Source organism: Mustela nigripes, chromosome 6, assembly GCF_022355385.1.
Source record: "Mustela nigripes isolate SB6536 chromosome 6, MUSNIG.SB6536, whole genome shotgun sequence".
Classification (NCBI taxonomy): domain Eukaryota; kingdom Metazoa; phylum Chordata; class Mammalia; order Carnivora; family Mustelidae; genus Mustela; species Mustela nigripes.
In genome coordinates this window covers 141,971,907-141,997,570 of record NC_081562.1, presented here as the reverse complement: position 1 = coordinate 141,997,570, position 25,664 = coordinate 141,971,907, and the positions used below count along the sequence as shown (strand labels likewise).

The 25,664-nt window shown below is 36.4% G+C and overlaps 1 protein-coding gene across 10 annotated transcripts in view; it reads right to left on the bottom strand.

Moving 5' to 3' along the window:
• CREM (cAMP responsive element modulator) overlaps positions 1-25,664 on the bottom strand; it is a 71,105-nt gene that overhangs the window by 26,055 nt on the left and 19,386 nt on the right. For 9 of the 10 annotated variants that reach the window (XM_059404397.1, XM_059404400.1, XM_059404396.1 and 6 more), the window contains 3 exons: positions 7,435-7,581; positions 4,235-4,332; positions 3,933-4,075 (listed from right to left, as the gene is read on the bottom strand). In XM_059404397.1, the coding sequence (XP_059260380.1) occupies positions 3,933-4,075; positions 4,235-4,332; positions 7,435-7,581 (388 nt within the window). Of the gene's footprint in view, positions 1-450; positions 467-3,932; positions 4,076-4,234; positions 4,333-7,434; positions 7,582-25,664 lie in introns of those variants that run through there. The other variant, XM_059404412.1, reaches the window with a different exon arrangement.

Sequence of the window (25,664 nt, the reverse complement as noted above, 5' to 3'; positions counted from 1 at the left end):
TCATAAATAAAATCCACTTAATTAACTTAATAAAGAACAGCAGACCTTATGCCAGTGAATTCTCAAGTTTAAATTTAAAAAAGGGAGCATGGAACAGAACCTGTGAGTACCTGTGCCTTAAAAACCAAGAGGTTCATAGAGCTGAAGGGAGACTAAAATAGCCTTATGCTGTAACAAGAATAGCAACACCAAGATTAAAAAGCCAGATTTACATTAACCAGATACCTTCTATGTTTGCTTGGAAAGCTACCTTGGAAGAATGTAAGCAAAGTCATTACTAAGAACTACAAATGCAACTGCATTTATTTTAGAATGCTATACCTATCATGCAAATTCCTTTTATGGTGTTTATTCATAGGAATCTCCTGAGAATTCCGAATTCTTTAAGTAGCCCACAAAGTTCACACAGATCTCTTTTTATAATGGTGGATTTTGGATTGACCCACTTACCTTTAGTGTATAAGAATTCCAGTAAAGATGGGTTAACAGAGACTCATTCTAACAAGGTTCCTAGTAAAATAAAGTAGGGACAAGCAAAGAGACAAGGGACATTTAGAAAAAAAATAATCTTGGGCAATAGTCCTTAACTGGTAAGGGAAGAGGTCAGGTAGAGCAGAGTGAGGAACAACAACAACAAAAAAAACTTTGTTTTTAGAGAAAATTTAATGAATTAAGAAACTGCAAACATTTAAATTCCTTTAGTTACTTTTACTATGTTTATGAAATTCATTCCCATTTAATGTAGATCTTAAATGGCTTATGCAACAAGTAACATTCTTTGCTAATTCTGAGATTATTAGAACTGCTCTCTTTCAGAAATATCTCTTGAGACAAAACAAATTTTCTTTGGCCAGAATGACTTAATTGGCCTACAGCAATCCTATCCCTAAGATCTGTACTTCCAGAAAAGATTTTGCAAGTGTAGCTGACTTTCTTGGTGTTGCAATAATGAATCCCTGTCCATTTAAAAGTATTTTTACTAATCCCAGGGAGTAGACTATTCTAACTTTCACTTCTTAGTTTCTGTGATTAAAAAAATAACTTGAAAAAATAAGGTGAACTTCTGTCAAAAACTTCCAACTATTAAAACATATGAGAAAGCCTGAATACGCTCATTTTTATTTTATTTCTTCAACTTTGACACACAAAGTCCTTTAGTTTTTGTTTTTAACTCCAACTAGCTCATTATAGTAAATTAAAAATAAGTAATCTAAAATAATAATCTTTGGAAAAAAAAAAAAGCAAAGCCTGGGGGAAAGTCATTCATAAATAAAAACTGAAGAAAGAATTAAACCTACAAAAAATACATTTTACAGTAAAAGGTTATGAGAGGGTCTCAAAAACAGGTACATGTAAATAACCCAGAATAATTCTCCAGAAATTCTAGTAAACTTCTGTAGTCTAAACCCCAAAGGACACCAGTAATTATTTCATTTTTTTTTAGATATCCAGGGAGCAACATTAAAGCATTAATACCTGTTAAGATTCCTACTAAGAAATCTGATTAATGAAAATGGATCTTGTTTATGTGTAAATATATATTTACCCTCCAATGAAAGTAAATGTCTTTTTTAAATACTTTAAATGTTAGTATTCACCTTTCAGAAGAAAGAAATATCAACATAACCAAGTGTCACTAAACATCTAAGAGATGCATTTTAACTGCAAAGGCAGTTACCACTCTTCATGAAGCAATAAAAATGGCAATTTCTACCTGCAGAGAGCACTTACAAAATAATCACATCTTTTAAGACCTGCCAGGATCATATTGTATGGGTCTAAATTAAGAAACCTCAATAAGAGACAGTCTGTGACCTCTAATGAGGCAAACAGATAAACATCTAACTTCTAAACTTTCGATTTGCTGTTCTCAACCATAACTCCTGACTCTACTCCCACCACCCTGCACCCACAGTGACGTCAGTCTCCTGTCAGGCCCCGGCTGCAAGTGGGTGCACTCAGAGCACAGGAAATACAGGCTTTGTTGCTACCTGGAGGGAAAGTTCACGTATGAGACGCTGGCTTACATTTCTGTTTTGTGTCAAAAGTAGCATGTCTGTTTTATGCCACTTTTCCCTCTTATTTCCTTTTGTCCTCATGCTAACCCCAGAGTGTGGCAAATTTTAGTATTATTCCTACTTGAAAGACCCCGAGATGGGAAAATAAAGCTTCTCTATCTGATCCAGTTGGTGAATGGCAGGACTCGGAGCCTTCCCCAGACCATCCATAGCTTCGATATTCTTGCAACCCAATGCTTTCACAATTTCAAATTTTCAACTAATAACCTAGGCAAAATAACCTACAGCATCCCTTTCCATATCATTTGTAAAGAGATCACAGCGTCGGGATATGTCAAAGAAATGTTTAAGATGAAAACATCTTAGATCACCCCCAAACTTTAAGATGTCTTAGCATTATTTCATCAGTAATTTCCAACCTTTTCCCTATCACACCACAAATAGAAAATGATAGTATGTGTACAACCCACTGCTCAAGACCAGACCTGAACAATGAGGAGTTTCCAGCAGCTCCAAGCCCTGCCCAGCCACTCCAGGGACTGAGAGCATGAGGCACTCACACTTGTGTACCTTTGTGTTGCCCTACAGAAGCCTGCCAGCTGGCAAACTCTGATTCACACTTCTAAAACTCCCACCACCTATTCTGTGGGGTCAGACAGAAAGGTATACAAATCAGAGAAATAATAAAAAAAAAATTACAGTGAAACCTCAAGGTCTAACTCTTGACACAGGCAGTGGCGAGTTTCCTTTTCCTAACATTGACTTTGGACCTGTTCATTCAGCACCCCATAGAGGTTGTGGACAAATTATACCCCAATTCTGCTAGGTGTCATGGTAGAAGAACCTGAAGAACCAGAATTGCCAAATGAGAATTTGTTTAATACTGCAAATCTACCACCATCAAAATAAAAAACTCTAAAAAACTAATGACTATATAAGGTCTTCCCATATATTAAAGAGTATCATTTGTTTTAATAGCCACAACTTAAAGACTTGAGAGTTTTCTAGGTATTACTGTTTTTATAAAGGGAAAACAGAAAACATATCTAAAAATCTTACCTTCATATTTAAACCAACACAGTATTTAATACCACATACATTCCATTACCTAAGTAGCTTTTATTTTAAAATATTTTTTCTTTTTCCTAGCTTTTCTTTCTCCTTTTTGTTTTTCTTCCTAGCTCTTGTTTTTTTACTAAAGCATTTTTATGTATATCAAATGTGCTTGATTTGAGAAAAAAAATCAGTGCTTTAATTAGAGCAAAAAGCACAGGATTAACAGCCCATTAAAATGCACAAGACTAAATGTGAACGTATCTGTTTATTTACAGCTTTTGATGTTTAAAATTTCAAATAAAATGATCTGTCCAATTGCTGTACTTTTAAAAAAATAAATCATTTTTCCATTCTCTTCTAGAAAAAGCTGCAGCACAAATTAACAAAGACTAGTGAAAACATAATTACATTTAAAACAATTTAGGAAACATTATGTACCTCTTTTAGATTAGTAAGCATAATATGTAATTGTTGGTAACAAAAGCCAACAAGAATGAAATACAGACATTTATATCTTATGTTTGCAGGCATCTTATAAAGATAACAAAAACAGTAAGTTTTAAATTTTTATCAGACATGAATATAAACATATAAATAGGCACACCCTCCCTTTATTTTTACCCCAAATTTTTCTTCTATATTCAGTAAAAATACTTTAACTTTTCAAAAGTATATGACAGGTCTCAGTACAAATCTCTCACTTCTTTAACATGTACTTTTCATTCTATGATACACACAGTTTAGATATTACGATGCATTTTTAAATGAAACAATTGAATGCCAAACCCAAGTTGCTTCAATGTAACTAGAGAAGACTTAAAGCTAGCACTGTAACATAGCGAATTGCAGCATACATACTGTATTGCCCCGTGCTAGTCTGATATATGCTAGTCGGTACTGCCATGGTAGCGATGTTAGGTGGCGTTCCTTCTTCCTCTGATTTTTCTTCTTCAATCTTGGGAACACCAGGCACATCAGAGGAAAGTTCATTCAGTATTTTTCTAAAACATAATTTGACAACAGAAATAATCAAGTTACATGAATGAAATTTAAAACAGAGAAACTATTATGGACTTGGTTTGATACATAATTATTTGATACATAATTATTCTCCCTTTTTGGAAAAGGTATCTTTAGAGTAGGAAACTTAAATAACTTACCTATAAGAGGGTCTTCGTGAAAGGATTTCTCTACGTTTATGAGAATCAATTACACCTTCTGATTCTGCAGACTCATCTGTCTCTGCAATTGTTGCTACCTATAATACAAGAGTTTCTGAAATGCATCATAAAATATATGATCTCCTTCATTCAAAAAACGGTGCTTAAGGGTCTAGATGCCAGGTGCTGGGAAAGTGTCCAGCAACAGAACACATTGAACCTGCACTACTGCAGCGCACACCTGGCTTAGGAAAGGGAGCAAAGACACACACATATTTCAGTTGTAGAGCAGGTATGTGTGGACAGGAATGGCTCAGATAATAAATACTAGAGAAATGCAAATGAAGGTGGTTGGCATGGCCAGTGAAGTTTCACAGGAAAGGACTACATATAAGATACCTAAGACTTAAGATCTCCACCCTAAACCTACACTTAGAAACCCAATGGGGATTGAGTGAGCTAGTGACAGGCAAAATAAAGTGTCTGGACTTCACTGTCCTCTTTATAATACCACAGCTGACTTGAGCTGGGTCTTCAAACAGACAGTAGATAGATTCAAAGAAGCAAACAAGTAAACAAGCCTGATTAAAGTTAGGATTTATAGGACAAGAAGTCAGATGGGGCTTGATGGTGGTAAATCTTGAAGGTCAAAATAAGGAACTTCTCCTTAAAAGAAAGATCAGAGTTTTAAGCATGATTTCATTTTTCAAGTCACATAATAATCACAGGATTTTAAGGGAAGTCTGCAAACTAAAATAATGAATCTCTACAATCACGTGATGGCTCTCAATATACCTTGCCATTATCATTCAGGGGCTAGGGTAGTTTTGAGTTTATAAAACTCACTTTTCTTCATATTACAATTACAGGAGAATCTGATTTGGGCAAAATCAAAAGAACTTGTTTAAATGTCAACAATGCAAGCAGGAATATATACTTCTTGAAGCACACTGGTGTACATAATGTTCACTTGCACATATGACCATGCATCTCTGGTCAGGGCCACCCTACACATAAGCACAGGCACCAGTGAACAGAATTTAGAAAAAATGTTATGGTAATCAACAATCATATGTCCCCACCAAACAGTATCACTTTACACTAGGCTTTCACACATCTCTCATATACTCGTAACAAAGCCCGTATGTGAGGTAGGATACTATTTTACCCACTTTAGAAAAGTGATAGCTAAAGTTCACATGGATAGGTTAAGAGACAACCATTGTTCAACAAGCAGGAATTCTAAGACAATATCCACTGGCACTTACCTCTACACCAAAGATAATTAAATCACCTACTTAACAAAACCCAAAAAAGCCTACTGAATATAAGATAATACTTTCTTCCAATAGCTGCCAGAAATATCTAGAGCAGAAATATCTGCGTCCCAATAAAAGTCCTAATTCAAAAAGGAGAGTGGAAGGATTTTCTTGTGCTATAATCAGGGTCAGAAAGAGTCAGACTCTTGGAACCAAGGGTCATTATGAGAAAAAGAGACAATGCTAAGAATGATTCTTACTCTTTTGAAAAGACACTTGTGCAGCAAAGCTAACTAAGCTTTTAATGCATGTGTATTTATTACTTCAAATACCATGTTGCAACCTTATTCTGCTATAAACCGTACTCAAATATGCAAGGGACAAGACTGATTATGTATGCACCCCTATGTTTTCCTCACCGATTTTTTTGTCATCAGCTATGTTCAAATAATTTCAACATCTAAAGGAAAATAACTGACCTAAAAAGAAAACAGAAGTAAATTCAATAACTAAGAAAATTATATTTTAAAAAATGCATACATACTTACACCCATCAGAATGGCTAAAATCAACAACAGAAGAAACAACAAATGTGGACAAGGATGTGGAGAAAAAGGAACCTGGTACACTGTTGGTGGAATGCAAACTGGTGTGGTCACTCTGAAAACAGTGTGAAGGTTCCTCAAAAGTTGGAAAATAGAATTACCCTACAATCCAGCAATCACGCTACTGAATATTTACCCAAAGAATATAATAACACTAATTCAAAGGGATACATGCACCTCTATGTTTATAGCAGCATATTTATAATAATGAAATTGTGGAAGCGGCCCAAGTGCCCATAAGTGATGAATGGATAAAGATGAGGTCTATACTACAATGGAATATTACTCAACCATAAAAAGAATGAAACACGGCCATTTGCCACAACATGGAGAGCAATCGGGAGTATAATAATGAAAAGCTAAATAAGTCAGAGAAAGACGAAAACCACATGATTTCACTCAGATGGAATTTATGAAACGAAACAAGCAAAGGAGAAAAAAGGGAGAGAGAAAGAGACAACCCAAGAAACAGACTCTTAATTATAGGGAATAAGTGACAGTCACCAGGAGGGAGGGATGTAGGGGGATGGGTGACATAGGTGATGGACCGTAAGGAGCACACTTGCTGTGATGAGCTCTGGGTGTTGTGTTGGAAGTGCTGAATCACTACACTGTACCCCTGAAACTAATATCACACCATGTGTAAACTAACTGGAATTAAAATAAAAACAAAAAAATTCATACTTAATTTACATCTACTGATGCATAAAAATGTTTTAGCTTCAAGAAATGTTAAGGGTTTGTAATCAACTCTGATGACAAACTTAAAAACAGATCTCTGGATCATAACCATAATAATCATGTCTACAAAAACCAAGGTTTTATCTGAGAGGGGATGATGATTAGAAGCATAATACCAAGGTAACAATAATATCCTATCGTTCTTATAAGTTATAGATATTGAACTAAAAATAAACTTCCACCTACTTAACTAATGTAAGTACTTATGAAAACAGTCATCTTTATATTACTATTTTTATCAGGCATCTTCAAAGAATCCTCAAAACATTTTTAAGAACCATTGGAGAGCTTTGCTAAATAAATCTGAGTCTGAGCACAGAGCAACGACGCAAAGAATTACTCATCTGGCAATTACTCACCCTGTAAATTAAGAACAAAAAACAAAACTGCAACTCTTAAGTCAAATCATGTATTTAGCAGGACACAATGCACTTTGCATAGGAAATGGAAATTCCCCCAAATTTCTAATAAAAAGACTTGAGCATAAAAGCTACACAAAAAAAAAGATGATACACAAATTAATAAAAGAAAAAAAATAAACAAAACAAAAAAATAGAAGAAAGTCAAAGACAAATCATCCAGGAACGCAGCTAACCTGAACAGTTTGTATTTGTGGTGACTGAATAACCGATGGCTGTGGTGTCTGAATTACTCCCTGGACATGTACAGTTTGGCCTGAAGGTAACTGTACTAGAGTTACAGCTGGGGAGCCTCTTCCGGTGCCTGATCCAGCTATAGAAACCTGCAAAAATGATCATCATTCAGGATTAAGACTGGACATTTTCTGTTTTGTTTTGTTTTTCAAGAAATACCACTCACTATTATGACTGGCCATTTCTTCCTTCCTTTCACCTGCTTCTAATAAATGACAAGCTCATGGGGTACTTACCATTAGGAGGTGGTTACTGTCCTGGAACAGTCATTCTCTGATGTGATAGATATTAAAGAACCCATGCTCCTCACTTTCGGTTCCCATGCTTCGATGGCTAAGAATGTTCCAAGCCCAAAGTTCTAAAGCAGTTAAACTACCTCACTACGACCTCACGACTATTAACAGTGAATCCTTATTTAGGCCAAAGTATAAATTACCCTCTCCAACTTCCTAAGAGAAATTGGAGACAGAACTTAAATATGGTGAATTACTTTTTAATAAACGAAATGTTCAAAATAGGATATTCTGGTACTACTCCAGAGATAAGCTAATGCCTTGTCTCTATACTAATGAAAGTCATACTTTTATGTCCCCATAATCACAAAAAAGGCACAGGCCAGAGGAATTCCAGGATTTCTCATGCTCTTAGTGTGTCTGATCCAAAGAAAGTGCATGCCTTAGATCTGAAATGTCCCTCTTACAGTTTCCCTCCTTGCTACCTCCAGCATGTACAGAAAGGGCCAAAACCATCATTTAGCTTACACAAAGAAAGTACAACCATCTCCCAGTACCCCTGAGTAGTTTCAACAGAGATCCCTATAGCAAAACACAGTACTTCCACCCCTGCTGGATTCAAAACCTGTCAAGTTTTCTAATTAGTCAACAACTCAATCCTATAGGCAGGCCAGTGTAATCTTATTTTACTGTTTCACTCACTATTCAGTATGACTTACTTAAGAGTCAAAGACTTTGAAAATGAAATAAGTGAAATAAGCTACCAGTTTCTGCTACAAATGGTAGTAGAACCACAAGATCTAAAACTTTGAAGGAACCCTCTATATAGGGCCTCACTTTAAGAAACACCAATGATTTCCAATCTACTTACACTTAAAAACAATTATTAAAAACTGGGCTTATAATAAATAATTGTAAGATTTATTTATAAGCTCATTATTTAGAAAGCAAACTTCTCTGGTAATCCAAAAGTAAAAATCTTTCATCCATGCAAGAGAACCTATGTGATGAGCATTGTACTAGGTGCACTAGGGTAGAAATAAAATTGGTAAAACTAACACCTAAGAAACAATAGCACACCAAGCACTGTAGAACGAATTGCTCCACTGTATGGGCCATGAAAGTCAGGGGAGTACAGAACAGAATGGGTCTGAACAATACGTACAGGCTTTGTGTAGAAGCCACAGCTTGAGCTAGGCCTGAATAATAGACAGAAAAGGGCAGACACACCCAACATATAGCCCAATGGGCAAGTTCATCCCACCTGCTCCTAGAGCATTATTGTCTACCTCAGATTTTAGGGGAAAGAAAAAGATTATACCATAGTGGAACAAATATATTTAACAACCAGAAATTTAAAAAAAAAAAAAAAAAGGAAGGATTTGTTCTAGAAATGACAAAGCAGCACAAGACACATCTGTATAAACAATAAAAAGGCATCCACCTCTTTGTGGACAAATTACCAAAAGGTATGCCTTCAGCCACACAGATAATTCTCAAACTTTTTAGTCTCTCAGGACACCTGTACTCTCTTAAAAATTATTAATGACTTAAAGAGCTCTTGCTTGATTTATATCCAGTCAGATGCTGTAAATGTTTAACACTCAGTGTTGGGGAAGAGAGAACCTTGATTTCAAATGTTTGCTGATTTCTGCAATGTGAAACCCCGACTATGGCAGATTTCAGGTTACCAACAGATGACACTGAACACAAAGCTGGAAAAAGATGCAGGCAATCAGTTCTCACAAGCCAGCTCCAGCATATCACTGGTTATATGTATATGTATCAATATTTACCATATTAGAAATTAAAACTGAAAAATTTTTATACCTTAAAAATAATTCTACTACATGTTAACACAAATAGTATTTTATTAAAAATAATTACATTTTCCAAAACAGAAAAATCAGTGACCAGAGTATCAATGTTTTACTTTTTTACAAATTCTTTCAATGTTTAGTTTATTTGAAATCAGCCAAATTTTCATACCTACTTGTGCACTGAATCTGTTACAAGATTTTATTTGATAAGTGAAGATTTGGACCTCACCGAATTTTCTCTGTTACTACACCAAAACTGAACAGGTGGTTATTTCATAAAAATCAGTTGCAATGGGGAATCTGAAACAAGTTATATTAAAATCCACTGACCAATACTGCACTTTGAATGGGTCTCATGCATGATTCTGTAACATCACGCAGTAGTTATTTGGAAAATATTGGCTCACTGGATTAAGCAGATCTCCCAAATGCTGACGTATTTCATGATACTTTATCAGAAAACCTCATTCATTAAAACCAACATCAATCTCATCAGAATACTATAAATTGAAAAGCTACCAAGCTTACAATGTAGATACAGGATTTCCAAAATTCAGAACTTCTCCCTAAAAGCCTGAATTTTATCATAGACAATAAACACTGCTAACTGTTTTCCTTGAAGTGACAAGCTTACTTCATTTGCTTTTAAGAAAATGTTTTCCAGGGGCACCTGGAGGCTGGTTAAGCCTCTGCTTTCGGCTCAGGTCATGGTCTCAGGGTCCTGGGATAGAGCCCCGCATCGGGCCCTCTGTTCAGCAGGGAGCCTGCTTCCCCCTTCTCTCTGTCTGCCTCTCTGCCTACTTGTGATCTCTCTTTCTGTCAAATAAATAAATAAAATCTAAAAAAAAAAGAAGAAGAAGAAGAAGAAAAAAGAAAATGTTTTCCAAACGCTCAAGTTTGAATAGCCATGCTTTGGCTATTGGCTATTCTTTAGAGAAAACTGACGTCCTATGGGAAAAACTCAGCTAGTTCATTTCAACACTCAAACAATTACACAAGTGTTTTTCTTCAAGAACACCATCAGTCTTTACTGCACAGCAGAAATGCTTTCAGTAAACATGCCAATTTCATAACACAGAATATTAGAACAACATGTACCTAAGGATCAGGGTTTGATACAATTGGTACTATTTAGGGCTTCATCATGGTATTTTGTCTCAAATAAATCCGTAAAATCCTTTAAAAAATTGTTTAAATGAAACTGATGTGTCGATTTGTGTTTTTTTTTTAACTTGCAAAGTGAATGGTGGTGAAGAATACACTGATTACTGGTATAGTTTGATGTCACTGACTTGATTCGTACTAAGGCACCAACAGCTTTAATCCTACCCTCTTCTGTTTTTACACCATCAGTATAAATATCATTACAGAGAATTATGAAAATAGTCTGGTACTCCTAAACCTCCTGAAAGTCTCCCCTAGGGTTCCGCACACCACATTTTGGAAACCGCTGTTCTATCCCAATGCAGCTCTTCGACACCCCGCTCACAGTGTAAAAAAACTGAGCAGGCTGTGATTTCAACTACAGCACAGAAGCACAACCCACACCACCATAACCCAAAGCTTGAGAGAGAGTTCGCGAGTCAGAGACTGAGTGAAATATAATATGAATTATACCCAAGAGGGGCGCCTGGGTGGCTCAGTGGGTTAAAGCCTCTGCCTTCGGCTCAGGTCATGATCCCAGCGTCCTGGGATCGAGCCCCGCATCGGGCTCTCTGCTTAGCAGGGAGCCTGCTTCCTCTTCCCTCTCTCTCTGCCTGCCTCTCTGCCTACTTGTGATCTCTATCTGTCAAATAAAATAAATAAAATCTTAAAAAAAAAAAAAAAAAAGAATTACACCCAAGAGTACTACTGGTATCATAGATTGGACCTGTGGATTAAAATGCTGGATGGGGGCCCCTGGGTGGCTCAGTGGGTTAGGCCTCTGCCTTTAGCTCAGGTCATGATCTCAGGGTTCTGGGATTGAGCCCTGCATCAGGCTCTCTGCTCAGCAGGGAGCCTGCTTCCCTCCCCTCTCTCTGCCTACTTGTGATCTCTGTCTGTCAAATAAATAAATAAAATCTTAAAAAATAAATAATAAAATAAAATGCTGGATGGCACCCACAAGCATTTTCTGTGTGGAAATACTCCAGCTTTAAAGACATCAGATATTTTTTTTTTTTAAAGATTTTATTTATTTATTTGACAGACAGAGATCACAAGCAGGTAGAGAGGCAGGCAGAGAGAGAGAGAGAGGAGGAAGCAGGCTCCCTGCTGAGCAGAGAGCCCGATGCGGGACTCGATCCCAGGACCCTGAGATCATGACCCGGGCCGAAGGCAGAGGCTTAACCCTCTGAGCCACCCAGGCGCCCCAAGACATCAGATATTCTGAAGAACTGAACAACTCAAGAAAGATCTGTTAGGTTTTGATAAAGATAAATCATGCTTCAAGTTATTTTAAATACCTTTCAAGTATAATTTTCAAGATTTTAAATTATTAAATAAATACTCTATCAAAATGGCTTGGTGTTAGTAATACCTGCTGTGGAAAAGGAGCTGTAGCCACTAATACAAAACTGTACTCCTAGAACTCTGGAGATAAGTTAGAGGAATTCTGTAACTACAGTGAAACTTCTCTATGTCCAAACTCTGGACAGTGTAAAAGCTCATGAGACAACTCTTTTGTTAAACTGCGGAAATACAGGCTGAGAAGCTGCACATATGACAAACTCTAGAGAATTCAGATGTATCCTTAAAAAAAAAAACAACCCAAAAAACCCAAATCCTTAGATATAGAGACATTCTATATTCAGACACTGTATACTCACTGGTTTTGCCAAAACTGGTGATCACTACTAAGCCTATCACTGTATTGGTAAACTGGCTAAACTTCACTGCTACACATTAAAAAATAATAATAAATAAAATAAAAATAAAATTCACGTGGCTCCCTACCTTTAGCATTTCAGTATTATTATATGATTATACTGAGCACGTGAGCCACAGCGGAATCTACAGCATCCTTGAAGTAGGGTATTTTACGCAGGTGACATAGAAGGAACACTGGCAGTGATTCAAGGACATGCAGGCAGGCTCCAAAGCCAAAGGTAGGCAAAGAAAGGTGGCACATTCAGTTTTAGGTAGGCTACATTGAAAGCAAGGGTAGGGTAACTACGTGGAAATGGTAATAAGCAAGGAGAATTTTGCAACTGATGCTTTAGAGCTAGAAAACAAAGATCTGAGAAATACTACGAGCAATCTATTAAGAGTATTATAATTACTTTATTCCTAATGTGCAAACAGAAGTCTAAAGCAGCTCTGGAAAAAGAGAATAGTTTTTCCTAAGAGACACTAGTATAGGGACACAAACTTTAGTTCATCTGAACTAAAATATGCATACTTCAGGCAGAAATAAAGAAATATTTCTGGGGCACCTGTGTGGCTCAGTCAATTAGGCGTCTGCCTTTGGCTTGGGTCGTGATCCCAGAGTTCTGGGATCAAGCCCTGCGTCAGGCTCCCTGATGGGCGGGGAGCCTGCTTCTCCCACTCCTAACCACTCATACTCTCTTTCTCACTATTTCTTTTGCTATCTGTGTCTCTCTCTCAAGTAAACAAATAAATAAAATCTTAAAAAAAAATTCTCATAAACATCAAATTTTCATTCTAAGACTTAATATACAAAAAATATCACAAAAGCAGGTCATACTTATGAATTAACTCATTCATTTATTCTCTCAACAAATATTTATCAGGAGCCTGCTGTGTGGGCCAGTCTAGACAGTAGGGACATAGCAATGAACAAGAAAAGTTTCTGCTCTCCTCCACCAGAAAGATACAGAAAACTGAAGACAAATACAACATTTTTTATTGGTGTTAAATTTAAAAAAAAAATTTTTTTTTAAGATTTTATTTATTTATTTGACAGAGGTCACAAGTAGGCAAGAGAGGCAGGCAGGGAGAGAGAGGAGGAAGCAGAGAGGCGGAGCAGAGAGCTCGATCCCAGGACCCCGAGATCATGACCTGAGCTGAAGGCAGAGGCTTTAACCCACTGAGCCACCCAGGCGCCCCTGCTGTTAAATTCTTAAAAGAAAAATGAAGGTAAGGAATCAGAGTTACAAGGCAGGGGTAGTGTGGAAGGAGGCTAATCAAAATATACCTGTTGTGGAAAGCTTCTCAGAGGAGGGAACATTTGCATAAAAAGCCTAAATGAAGAGAGGGAGAAGACCAGAGGAAGATCTAGTAGTATATTCATCACTTTCTAACAATCATGTAGGCAGCTACTTAAAAACATAAATAAAAATGGGTGTATTTTATATTCCATAATTTTTATACCTCTTTTTATGAGGCTCTAAAAGTGCGTAGAATGAACTCATCATAGACATGATTTACCTTTTCTTCCAGATCCCCTGAATAATCCTCTTCCACAGGATGCCTGAAACATAGATTATGCTGGTGCCACCACATCCACCAACAACCCCACTAAAGGCAGTAGTTAATCTGAAGTTAAGATGATGCAATTGACAGCCTTACTTGGCTTTGCAATTAAAAAAAAATCCTTATAATGACACTTGTAACTGGGAAAACCTCACAATGTTGTAACATGGCACTTGATTAGCACCTAGTAGACTACCTCCAGTCTGTAGCCAGGTTCCCTTATGATGGGGTTTATGATGTCACAATACAGCTGCAAATGTCACAGAGCTACTGGGCCTGCATTCAAGACAGTTAATAAAGGATGAAAAAATGTGAATTCACAATATAGCAGATTTCACTATCAATTCTGCTCCTGAGAAATAAAATCTATACCTTGTCTATTTTAATTTTAAAGGACTACAATTGAAACCCACTATTACAAGCATGAAGTTGGAAAATTATCTTGATTTCTGTGTATTAAGACACAATTCTTCAAAATCTGTTTCTTCTATAAGGAAAAGAAAGTATTTACAGAATATTTCAAATATTTTTAAGGTTGAAAACAGGAAAATAATGAGAGTGAACACTTGAATATAGATGTAAAATATTTCATTTTATTTTTTTAAAAGTTGTGCTTAATTGCACTAAATAAAGAGAACACAAAATGAAAAATGTAGAGTTGGTCTCATTTTAGTGTCTTTCTTTCCACTGCAGTTTTTTTTTTTTTTTTTAAGTGTGGCTAACAGATTGCAAAATTCAGTACAGTTAAATTTTACTTAATTTTATGGACACCTGGGTGGCTCAGTGGGTTAAGCATCTGCCTTCAGGTCATGTCATGATTCCAGGGTCCTGGGATCAAGAACCATGTCAGGCACCTGGCTCAGAAGGGAGTCTGCTTCTCCCTCCCTTTCTCCCTCTGACCCTCCCCCTGTTCACACTCTCTTGCTCTCTCTCAAATAAATAAATTAAATTATAAAAAAATTTTTTTAACCTAATTTATCTTGAGAATTTCAGGTGAAACTATTTATTGATAACAGAGTTAACCACATAAGACTCATATTTGTATATCTACCATGTTAAAATTCTAAAGAGAATTACATGGGAATGGTGTTGCCTCACATGCTTTTTGTATGTGTAGAGCATAAACAAATGCCATCTGAAATCTATAATCCAAATAAAATGAGAAGGGGAAAGTAGATCACTGTTTCTGGTATTGTAAATATAAATGGCTGAATATTAAGTCTTTTAAAAAAAATTCTCCCCTTGTGGGGCATGTGGGTGGCTCAGTTGGTTAAGTGTCTGCCTTCAGCTCAGGTAATGATCCTGGGATACTGGGATCAAGGCTCACATCGGGCTCCTTGCTCATAGGGGAGTCTGTTTCTCCCTCTCCCTTTGCCCCTCCCCTCACTCAGGCTCGCTCTCTCTCATGCTTGCTCAAATAAATAAAATCTTTTAAAAAATTCTCCCTTGAAAGCAAAGCGAATATCAAAATTAAATCATGCTTAATTATACAGTCTATTTTCATTACATTTCCAATAAGCAGTGATGATCTTTTGAGGACAAATTAAAATTAGGGATCCTTTAACTTTTGAAAAACAATGCTCTAGCTGATTTGTTTTTCCTACCTAATCTATAGAGTATCTTTAGTTTTCTATCTGTAGCAGTAGGAGTATCATTTTATATTCTAACCAATATGTGTTTCATTTATCATATTTTAAAAGCATTATGAAAATGAATATTACCTTTGTAGCAGTTAAAATTCTTTTAACTCCAGAACTTTTAAATATCAATCCTATAGTTGCCTTCAGTAAGACAAACTAAAATTGATCATAATCACTAGTCAGATGCAAGTAATAAGTGTACATAATGAAGTTTCAGTGAGATAGGCGCCCAAAAGAACAATACCCAGTAGACATCTTGTAAGAACAAATAGTAAATAATAAAACTATTCTTAACAATAATGTAGATCATTTCTAATAATTGATAAGAAATATATATGTCAAAAGCCAGATACCACAAAATGAATGCCTAAAACCACTTATTACCCAAACTTCATATTAATCTTTATTTCCAAACAAAAAACTCTTTATAAGAATGTCTATGAAGCAAATTTTAATTCACTTGAATTATTTTATTTGTTCTATCAATAACTTTGTGTAAGTCCTACAAAGTACTGAACTGGCAAAAACAAAAATACCAAAAACCCTTAAGAATTATTTTAGTAGAGGCATCTGGCTGGCTCATGTGGAAGATTGTAGGACTCTTGATCTTGGAGTGGATTTGAGGTTCACATTGGGTATGTAAATTAGTTAAAAAATAAAGAGGGGCGCCTGGGAGGCTCAGTGGGTTAAGCCTCTGCCTTCGGCTCAAGTCATGATCCCAGGGTCCTGGAATCGAGTCCTGCATCAGGCTCTCTGCTCAGCAGGGAGCCTGCTTTCCCCCTCTCTCTTTCTGCCTACTTGTGAGCTCTCTCTGTCAAATAAGTAAATCTTAAAATAAATAAATAAATAAATAAATAAATTTCTTTAAAAATATTAATAGTAAATAAAATGTGGTATATACATACAAAGGAATATTATTCAGCCTCACAAAAGAAAAAAATTCCCACCACAGAGTATGACACAGATAAACCTTGAGGGCCTTATGCTAAGTGAAATAATCTAGTCACAAAAAGATAAATACTGATGCATCCACTCATATCAAGTATCTAAAAGTAGTTAAGCTCACAGAAACAGAAGGTAGAATGGTAGTTATCAGGGCCGAAGGCAGGGGTATTAAGAAAGTTTTTGTTTAATGGATATAGAACTTTAGATTTACAAGATGAAAATGTTCTGGAGATCTGTTTCACAACACTGTATTACTAACACCACTAAACTGTACACTTAAACTGGTCAGGATTGCAGATTGTATGTATTTTCTTACCACACATAAAAAATAACAACTCTGGCCCCATATCTAGTGGATATAACAAGTAACTGGCTTCTTGCCAGGAAAAGACTCAATAAATTGATTTTACCAAAGGCAATGGGACTGATTTCTTCATCATCTCATAAAACTTAAGTTGAAAGCTCTGGGTGCTATCATACTCTCGGCCCCAGAGTGATGGTTCAACACACAGAATAGTTACTGATGCCAGAAATTACATGGAAACAATTACTAATACATCAAAATGGATAAAATTTAAATTCTCTAATGCTCTTCACACATCCCAGATCAGAAACGGAGTTGGAATCTAAATATAGAACTATCTTAATCTGCCACTGAAGAATGAAGGAGTAACAATATACAGTACATGTTAACATGTACTGCATAGTTCTGCTTATGTGTCTATATACACACACACACACATATATAATATATATGTGTACATATACAATAACAATATATAACCTATTTTTATTATTAAATTCAATTGTTATGGAATTTCCAAGGCAATGCCCTCTATATGGTCCAGTTCAACACTGAGTACCCTATGTATCACATAGGTTGTATTACTCTACAATAAAGAGTAGAGAGCTTGATTAAATCTAAAGCCAGATAGCCTGGGTTCTAATTTTGGCCTTGCCTCTTACTAGCTGTGTGACCTAAGACAAGTTATTCATTCAGCCTCTCTATACCTTATTTTCCACCACTGCTAAGCGGAATGAAAGCAGTATCTTTCTATAAAGTTGTTGTGAGTCAAAGGCCTGGCACAGACTGAGTTCAATACCCACTTTTGTTATTCTTATTATTGTTGCATTTAAATAATTTAGTCAAGAATTTGGAACTTAAACAATTTACAAGTATTAATCCTATGATCTGGAAGGTTAAAATACTTTTCCAGCACCTGGGTGGCTCAGCGGGTTAAGCCTCTGCCTTCGGCTCAGGTCATGATCTAAGTGTCCTGGGATAGAGTCCTGCATCAGCTCTCTGCTCAGCAGGAAGCCTGATTCCCCCCTCTCTCTATGCAGAACTCTCTGCCTACTTGTGATCTCTCTCTCTCTCTCTGTCAAATAAATAAATTTTTATAAAAAAATAATAATAATAAAATACTTTTCAGGGGTGGCTGGGTGGCTCAGTGGGTTAAAGCCTCTGCCTTCGGCTCAGGTCATGATCCCAGGGTCCTGGGATCAAGCCCCGCATCAGGCTCTCTGCTCAGCAGGAAGCCTGCTTCCCCCCCACCACCCCGCTCTCTCTACCTGTCTCTCTGCCTACTTGTGATCTCTATCTGTCAAATAAATAAATAAAATCTTTAAAAAAAAAAAACTTTTCAAAGTCTTCCCAAAATTCAGGTGAAGAAGAAAGAACCAAGGATTTACATTAAAAGAACAAGTCAGGGGGTGCCTGGGTGGCTCAGTGGGTTAAGCCTCTGCCTTCGGCTCAGGTCATGATCCCAGGGTCCTGGGATCGAGCCCCGCGTTGGACTCTCTGCTTGGCGGAGAGCCTGCTTCCTCCTCTCTCTCTCTCTGCCTGCCTCTCTGCCTACTTGTGATCTCTGTCTGTCAAATAAATAAAATAAAATCTTTAAAAAAAAAAAAAAGTCAAAATCTGAAGCAGTGACAAAACATGGCTAGACTAAATTGCATCCTTAAGTTTTTTCAGTTTCAGTCCAAAGGTCAGAATTCATACACAAGCTAGTCTAAGAATTAAGCACCTAAAAAAGCATTATAATGAAACCTGGTCTTAATATGAAATATAAAATCTAGTAATAGATTATATTTTAGATTTTCAGACATAAAATGGCTAAAAGAAACTCCTGCAATATTTAAAAATCCCTTTAAAAGAAATCCAGGGGTGCCTGGGTGGCTCAGTGGCTTAAAGCCTCTGCCTTCAGCTCAGGTCATGATCCCAGCGTCCTGGGATGGAGCCCCGGCATAGGTGTCCGGCTTTCTGCTCAGCAGGGAGCCTGCTTCCTCCTCTCTCTCTGCCTGCCTGTCTGCCTACTTGTGATCTCTATCTGTCAAATAAATAAATAAAATCTTTTAAAAAATAAATAAATAAATAAAAGAAATCCAAAGTATAAAAATTTAGGAGCATAAAATATGCCATTTAAAGTAAGTTCGTGGCATCATATCAGAATGTTGCCTATAAAACAACTACAAATTTTTTAAAGATTTTATTTTTTTTAATTTATTCATAACAGAGGGAGGGAGGTAGAGGGAGAAGCAGGTTCCCTGCAGAGCAGGATGCCCCATGGCATATAGGATGACTAATTAATTGAACATGTACTGCGACCTTTCTTTTTTCCCAGTAAAGATGAGAGGTATGGGGGCCTGGGTGGCTCAGTGGGTTAAGCCTCTCTGCCTTCTGCTCAGGTCATGGTCTCAGGATCCTGGGATGGGGCTCTCTGCTTTGTGCTCAACTGACTGAGTTACCCAGGTGCCCAGCCCAGTATCTTTCCTTTTCAACACCCTCTGAAGGTCTATTTAAGCATAGTAAGTAGAGTTATATTACTTTCAAATGAATTCCTAATACAACATACTTTTAAAACAACATAAGCCACTTCCTCTTGAAGCCTAATTGCAACCACTGGCCTAACTGCTACCATTTTAATCATTTGAGGCAAGTTAGTAGAATGATAAAAGCAAACAATTATTGCACATTCCAAGCACTGTACTTGCACTTCATACTTCATCTCCTTCATCTTAATCAATGAAAATCAAAGAATTCAGGCAATTAAGTATTAACTTAAAACAATATATAAACATTAGGAAAATAATTTTGAGGGAAACTGGGGGGCTCAGTCAGTTGGCCAGCTGATTCTTGGTTTTAGCTCCAGTTGTGATTTCAGTGTGGTGGGATCGGGCCCCATGTCAGGCTCCATGATTAGCTAGGAATCTGCTTGGGGTTCTCTCTCTCCCTCTCCCTCTGCCCCCCTACTCACGCTCTCTTTCTCTCTCTCTAAAATAAATAAACCTTTAAAAAAAAATAATTTTGTGTCTTTAGTGTTAAAATATAGTACAAAAAATACTTAAAATTTTACGTAAACAAACTACATTTAATTCAAACTGTGTATATGTATGTATACATTGACTCTTTTTCCTTACACCAAGTAAAAGCAGTAAATAAGCCCTTAAAAAAGGGAAAACTAGAAAGTTCTAAGGACCCAAGGAGACCAACTTACACTACCAATACCTATCACGGTGTATTAACATATCAGATACCAAATACATAAAGGTATTTATTATCTGCCAAAATAGAAGTATACTGCTATATAGAACATATTTTTTTCCTGAACTATTTCTGCTTGCATCATCTTTATCTGATAGTGTGTCTACCTAATACATTCACTACCATAAACAGGCTTTTCTCTCCCATGTCTTTTTGGAGAACCACTAGAGATTTTTCTCTCCCAGGACTCAAAAACTCTCATTTCTGAAGAACACTATTAAGATGTCATCGTAATTAATCAATAGAGTGAAAATTTCTAAAAGCCTCTGTGTTTTGTAATTCCTTTAATAAATGTAATTCTTTTAACAGTCTGGGGTTTACCAAGCTTGCAGTAACTTTAAATATTAAAATCAGGCAAAGTAAAATAACCTCTGAATACTATTCAAAGTAGAACCTACAAAAATTCACACTTTTTCTTCAAACTTCAATGTCTACTCCCTTCGTCATTCTTTTTTCATTATTGTGGTAAATAATGTGGAATAAAATTTACCATCTTAACCATCTTTAATTTATATAGTTCCGTAGTAAGTATATTCACAGTTGTGAAACAGATTATTCAGAACATTTTCATCTTGCAAATATGAAATTCTATACCCCTTAAACAACAGCTTCCCTATAAACCTTTCCCTATTTTACTACAAAAAAGAAATCATAAAGAAAAGGGTAAAAAGAGTAACTATGTTTATACTCAGTTGTTCTCCCATTATTGCTTGTGACAAATCACCTCTCTCTATGAAGAACTTGGAACATCAAACAAAAAGTATCCAAACCCGGGCGCCTGGGTGGCTCAGTGGGTTAAGCCGCTGCCTTCAGCTCAGGTCATGATCTCAGGGTCCTGGGATCAAGGCCCGCATCGGGCTCTCTGCTCAGCGGGGAGCCTGCTTCCCTCTCTCTCTCTCTGCCTGCCTCTGTCTACTTGTGATCTCTCTCTGTCAAATAAATAAAATCTTAAAAAAAAAAAAAGTATCCAACCCCATTGAAAATTATTATAAATGACAGAAAATCTTTAACAATCTCTCCAACACTAAAACTAATTTATATGTATTTTTCTGATTTTAAGTATAAAAACAAAATCTTTTTCTGAAAATTGGCTGATTCCTTTATATCTGCTTAAATTATCTTTGAAATATCAAATTTTATTCAAAGTATTATCACTAAGATGAAAACAGGGGGCATTCTAAAGCTAAAATATAACCTTTAAAGAAATGTGTTATCACATACAAAATTACAAAATACAAGTACAGATATATAACAAATTCTTGTTCAAACTGAACAAAATAATCTCTGCTATTAGCAGTTCACCAACTACTTTTATGTCCCTCATACCCTGAATCACCTTCAAGAAAATGAGTTACATTTTAAAACAGTATATTTCCTTGAATTAGTTGATTAAAGAACATCATACAACACAGAGTTAGCATTTACTGAAAAAAATTCAGTTTTACTTTTTCTTCCAACTTTTGCTCATTTTTAGAGAGAATTCTAGGTGAACTAAAACATTATATAAAAAAATTAAAGCAATGAAAAAGAGCCAGAGGAAGGAATACAAAAAAATAAGGAGCAATAGAAAGTCAATACTGAAATGAAAAATTTTTACCTCAAAATTTTAAGAACATTTTTCTCTTTCTGCAAAAGTCACTCAAGTAAGGGAATTAGTATGTTGAAATAAAAAACAAGATTCAATTGAACACTAAGCTTAAATTATATCTACTTAGCTGGCAGTAGATATACCAGATCAACATAACACAATGCAGACCATTTTTAATATACAAATATGATGTTGCTGGACCCATTATCAATAGCAAATGTTGCATTTTTGTTTTGTTTTCTGATAGCCATCCACATCCTTCCTGGTCCTACTTAGGCCCAAGAAGATGGATTTTTGGCACAGGCAGCCAAAGTAATGAGAAACGTCATTCTAATTTCCCACCAGATTGAAACAGAAAACCTACAACTCATACATTAAAATGTATCCTTTGTTAAATCATTCCTACTTCAATCCCTCACTGCATGCCAAGGCCGGCTTTATTCTGAGGCGCTCCTTTACATACTATTTGCATTTAGAACAGACGCATAAAAAAGGAGATTAGCAGAGTATAATCCTTGAAGAACATTCCCATGTAGTTTTCTCTGCTCCCTATAATCTCATTTCCAAAAACACACAGGTCTGTGGGAAGATTAACGTTTATATTAGAACAAATTCTCTTGAGGCACTGTGCTGACCCTGATAATCTCCAGAGCTTCCTTCAAGCTCTAGGACTCCCTGCTTTTGCTTCTTTCACCTTTGCTGACACCTAGAGAACTGGTCATTTATAAAAAAGAGTTATTTAGCTTTGAGAGGTGAGGTGCCCACAGGCTTCAGCAGCAGCTACTTGGCATGAAGCTTTGGAAAGCTGTTTTTTTTTTTTTTTTTAAGATTTTATTTATTTATTTGACAGACAGAGATCACAGGCAGAGAGACAGGCAGAGAGAGGGGGGGGAAGCAGGCTCCCTGCCGAGCAGAGAGCCCGATGTGGGGCTTGATCCCAGGACCCTGGGATCATGACCTGAGCTGAAGGCAGAGGCTGTAACCCACTGAGCCACCCAGGTGCCCCTGGAAAGCTGGTTTTAAAGCACATCCTTTCCAGTGGCTCCATGAGGATTACTTTGCCTATCCAGATCTTCTGGAGACATTGACAACTCCCAAGGGACTTCCAACAAGAAAAATTCAGGGTGTCCTTACTCTTACTTTCAGAGTAGATTACACATTTGTGAAATAAATGGGGAAATGTGAACAAGAAGTGCATATCATTGTAAGGAATTATGCTTCATTTTATTAGATATGACAGTGACATTTGGTTACATAAAAAAATGTCCATAATCTTTTACAAGTTGCATACCCAGAAGTAAGTAGGAGTAAAATGACAGGTCTGAGATCTGCAGAGTTGCTTAAAATACTTTAACAAACAGAAAAAAAAGAAGATAGATGAGGCTACAAAATCTTAGTAATTATCAAGTTTATGTATACATAAATTTATATCCATAGCATTATCCTACCTTGTACATGTTTGAAATCTTACATTATAAAAGAAATTTTAGGGTGCCTGGGTGGCTCAATGAGTTAAAGCCACTGCCTTTGGCTCAGGTCATGATCCCAGGGTCCTGGGATCCAGCCCCACATCAGGCTCTCTGCTCAACAGGGAGTCTGCTTCTCCCTCTGCCTGCCTCTCTGCCTAAATTGTGATCTCTGTCAAATAAATAAAATCTTAAAAAAAAAAAAGAAAGAAAAGAAAGTTTAATTACCCATTTAAGAATTATATTATTTCCAGAGGATATGTGGCTATTTAAAACTACTTGCATATAACTCACATATATGTGTGTGTGTGTGTATGTGTGTGTGTCTCTCTCTCTATATATTATTATTATTTTTTTTTTTTTGCTTTCACCATTTTGGCTTTTGGACAAGGTTTCCTCCTGGCTTGGTTATTTAAAATAAACTCTCCAACTTATTACCAATTGTTTTTCCAGGGGCACAGGGGAATAGAAACTAGTCTTACATAGCAATATATATACTTAACAAACAAGAAAGCAGCTTCAATTAAAAATAAATCAACATAAAAAATATCTCAAGCAAGAAGAAAGCCAAGTCACGATTTAACCTCAACTATCTGCCACCTTCAGGATCTGTTTAAGGCAAATCCTGCTTTCAGCTCTTTGACATTATCACCACTGTGACTTCTATTTACTTTTGACTGCAGGTAGAAGGGAAAGATTCCATTTATATCTGGGAAGTTATAAAACAGAAAAACTGGAAACTTAAAACTCTAGCCTCTCTTGGTGCACACGGAGGCCTGAGGGCCAAGAGCAGCCTTGAGTTGTCAGATTTTCCTGAATGTGATGGATTTTCAGAGTAACCCTGATAGGTGGAAGCTTTAGAAAGTCCATGGTGCTCAAAACTACTACTCTCAAATGACCAGATGCAAAGGATGAAACTGACTGAATCTTTTTGTCACACCTTTTGTGCCCACACTAGTTAATCATAATTTGACCATGTAAAAAGGAAATTAAGTGTTATAAAGTCCTACCTATACCAAACCATCCTTTCTGAAAAAAATGAAACAAGTATCAAGTATACAAGGACATTAGGAATTATTCAGAAGAGTCACTTTTAGCATAAATTATAGGTTTTTTAAAAATTTCTTTTCAGTGTAACAGAATTCATTGTTCATGCACCACACCCAGTGCTCCATGCAATACATGCCCTCTGTAATACCCACCACCAGCTACATTATAGGTTTAATAAAGATTTCAATCTGATTTCCTAATGCTTTTATCACATAATATCACATCATAACGAATACTCACAATTTAAAGCTTCAGGCATCATAAGAACCTAACCGTTTAGAATCTAATTAAGTTTAGAAAATTTTGACTGCTAAGAATTTGTCCTAATTTTTCAAAAAATCATGATCCATGCATGGCACAGAGGATAACTCTTAGTTAACCAAAGTAATCAATGTATCAGCACACAGATTACTTCTTAATCTCTCAACATTCCTAATATGTGAAAGACAAAAACCACTGTTTATCCTTTGATCAGATCCTTAAGATATATAGAAAATAAATACCATAGCAAGTCCATGAGCTTGCTCTCCAGATTTAGTAAATACCAACGTTGAACTTGAGATTTTTAAAGAAGAAAGCTTTATAAATGCAAACCACAGGTTTTTTCCTAGATCTGATGATTCAGCCTTCTCATGTCTCTCTCTCCTTCCACTTTCCTCAAAACACTTCTCTTTGCCACACTCCTGTCCTCACCCCTTTGTTTCACAGACTCATCTTTCTCTATTATTTCACAGAAAAATTTCTTGAAGAATCTATCCTTCCAATTTCTACCTCCTCTCCCTCTTACTTCTCCTAGCTATGAAAACCTAGTTTCTATTCACTGGACTCCTATTCAATTCCAAACGCTCATAAATCAGAGGTTTTTTTCAAACTTCATATTACTGGAACTCTTTAGTAACTTCTGACTGACGCTCACAGAGCTGGTTGTCACCCAGGCTAAAGTCCTCAGGATTGCAAATTATCATTTTTAAACAATGGAGATATATTGTTTTGACTGTGCAGGCCCAGAAGAGGGAGAGAAGGCTATGTGAGGGTCAGTGAGCCAGGACCTAAAAGGAGGGGAATGGAGGCAAAAGGAAGATTTGCTTTCAACTACCACTTCAGCAAAGAAGGGCAGAATTAAAGATCAGGAATCAGAGTGATAAAAACTCTAGAAGATGGCAAATTTATGAAAAAAGATATGTGTATTGTATTCTTTTCATAAGACCCTAAGACTAAAAGACATATACCCAAAATCTCTGGATGTTAAGATTATGGGTAGTTTTTATTTTCTTTATAATAATATATATTTTGTAATTTTCTACAATGAGCATACATTCTTTTAATAAGAAAAAGGCTGCTCTCCTCACCCCTTTAAATAGCAAAAGATCTACATGCCTGCATTCTAGGGTAACAAAGAAGGGTGTTGCCAGGGAGATGCAGCTCCACAGAATACTTGTGAGAAAACCCTCAGGGAGCTCTTATGAGGAAAGA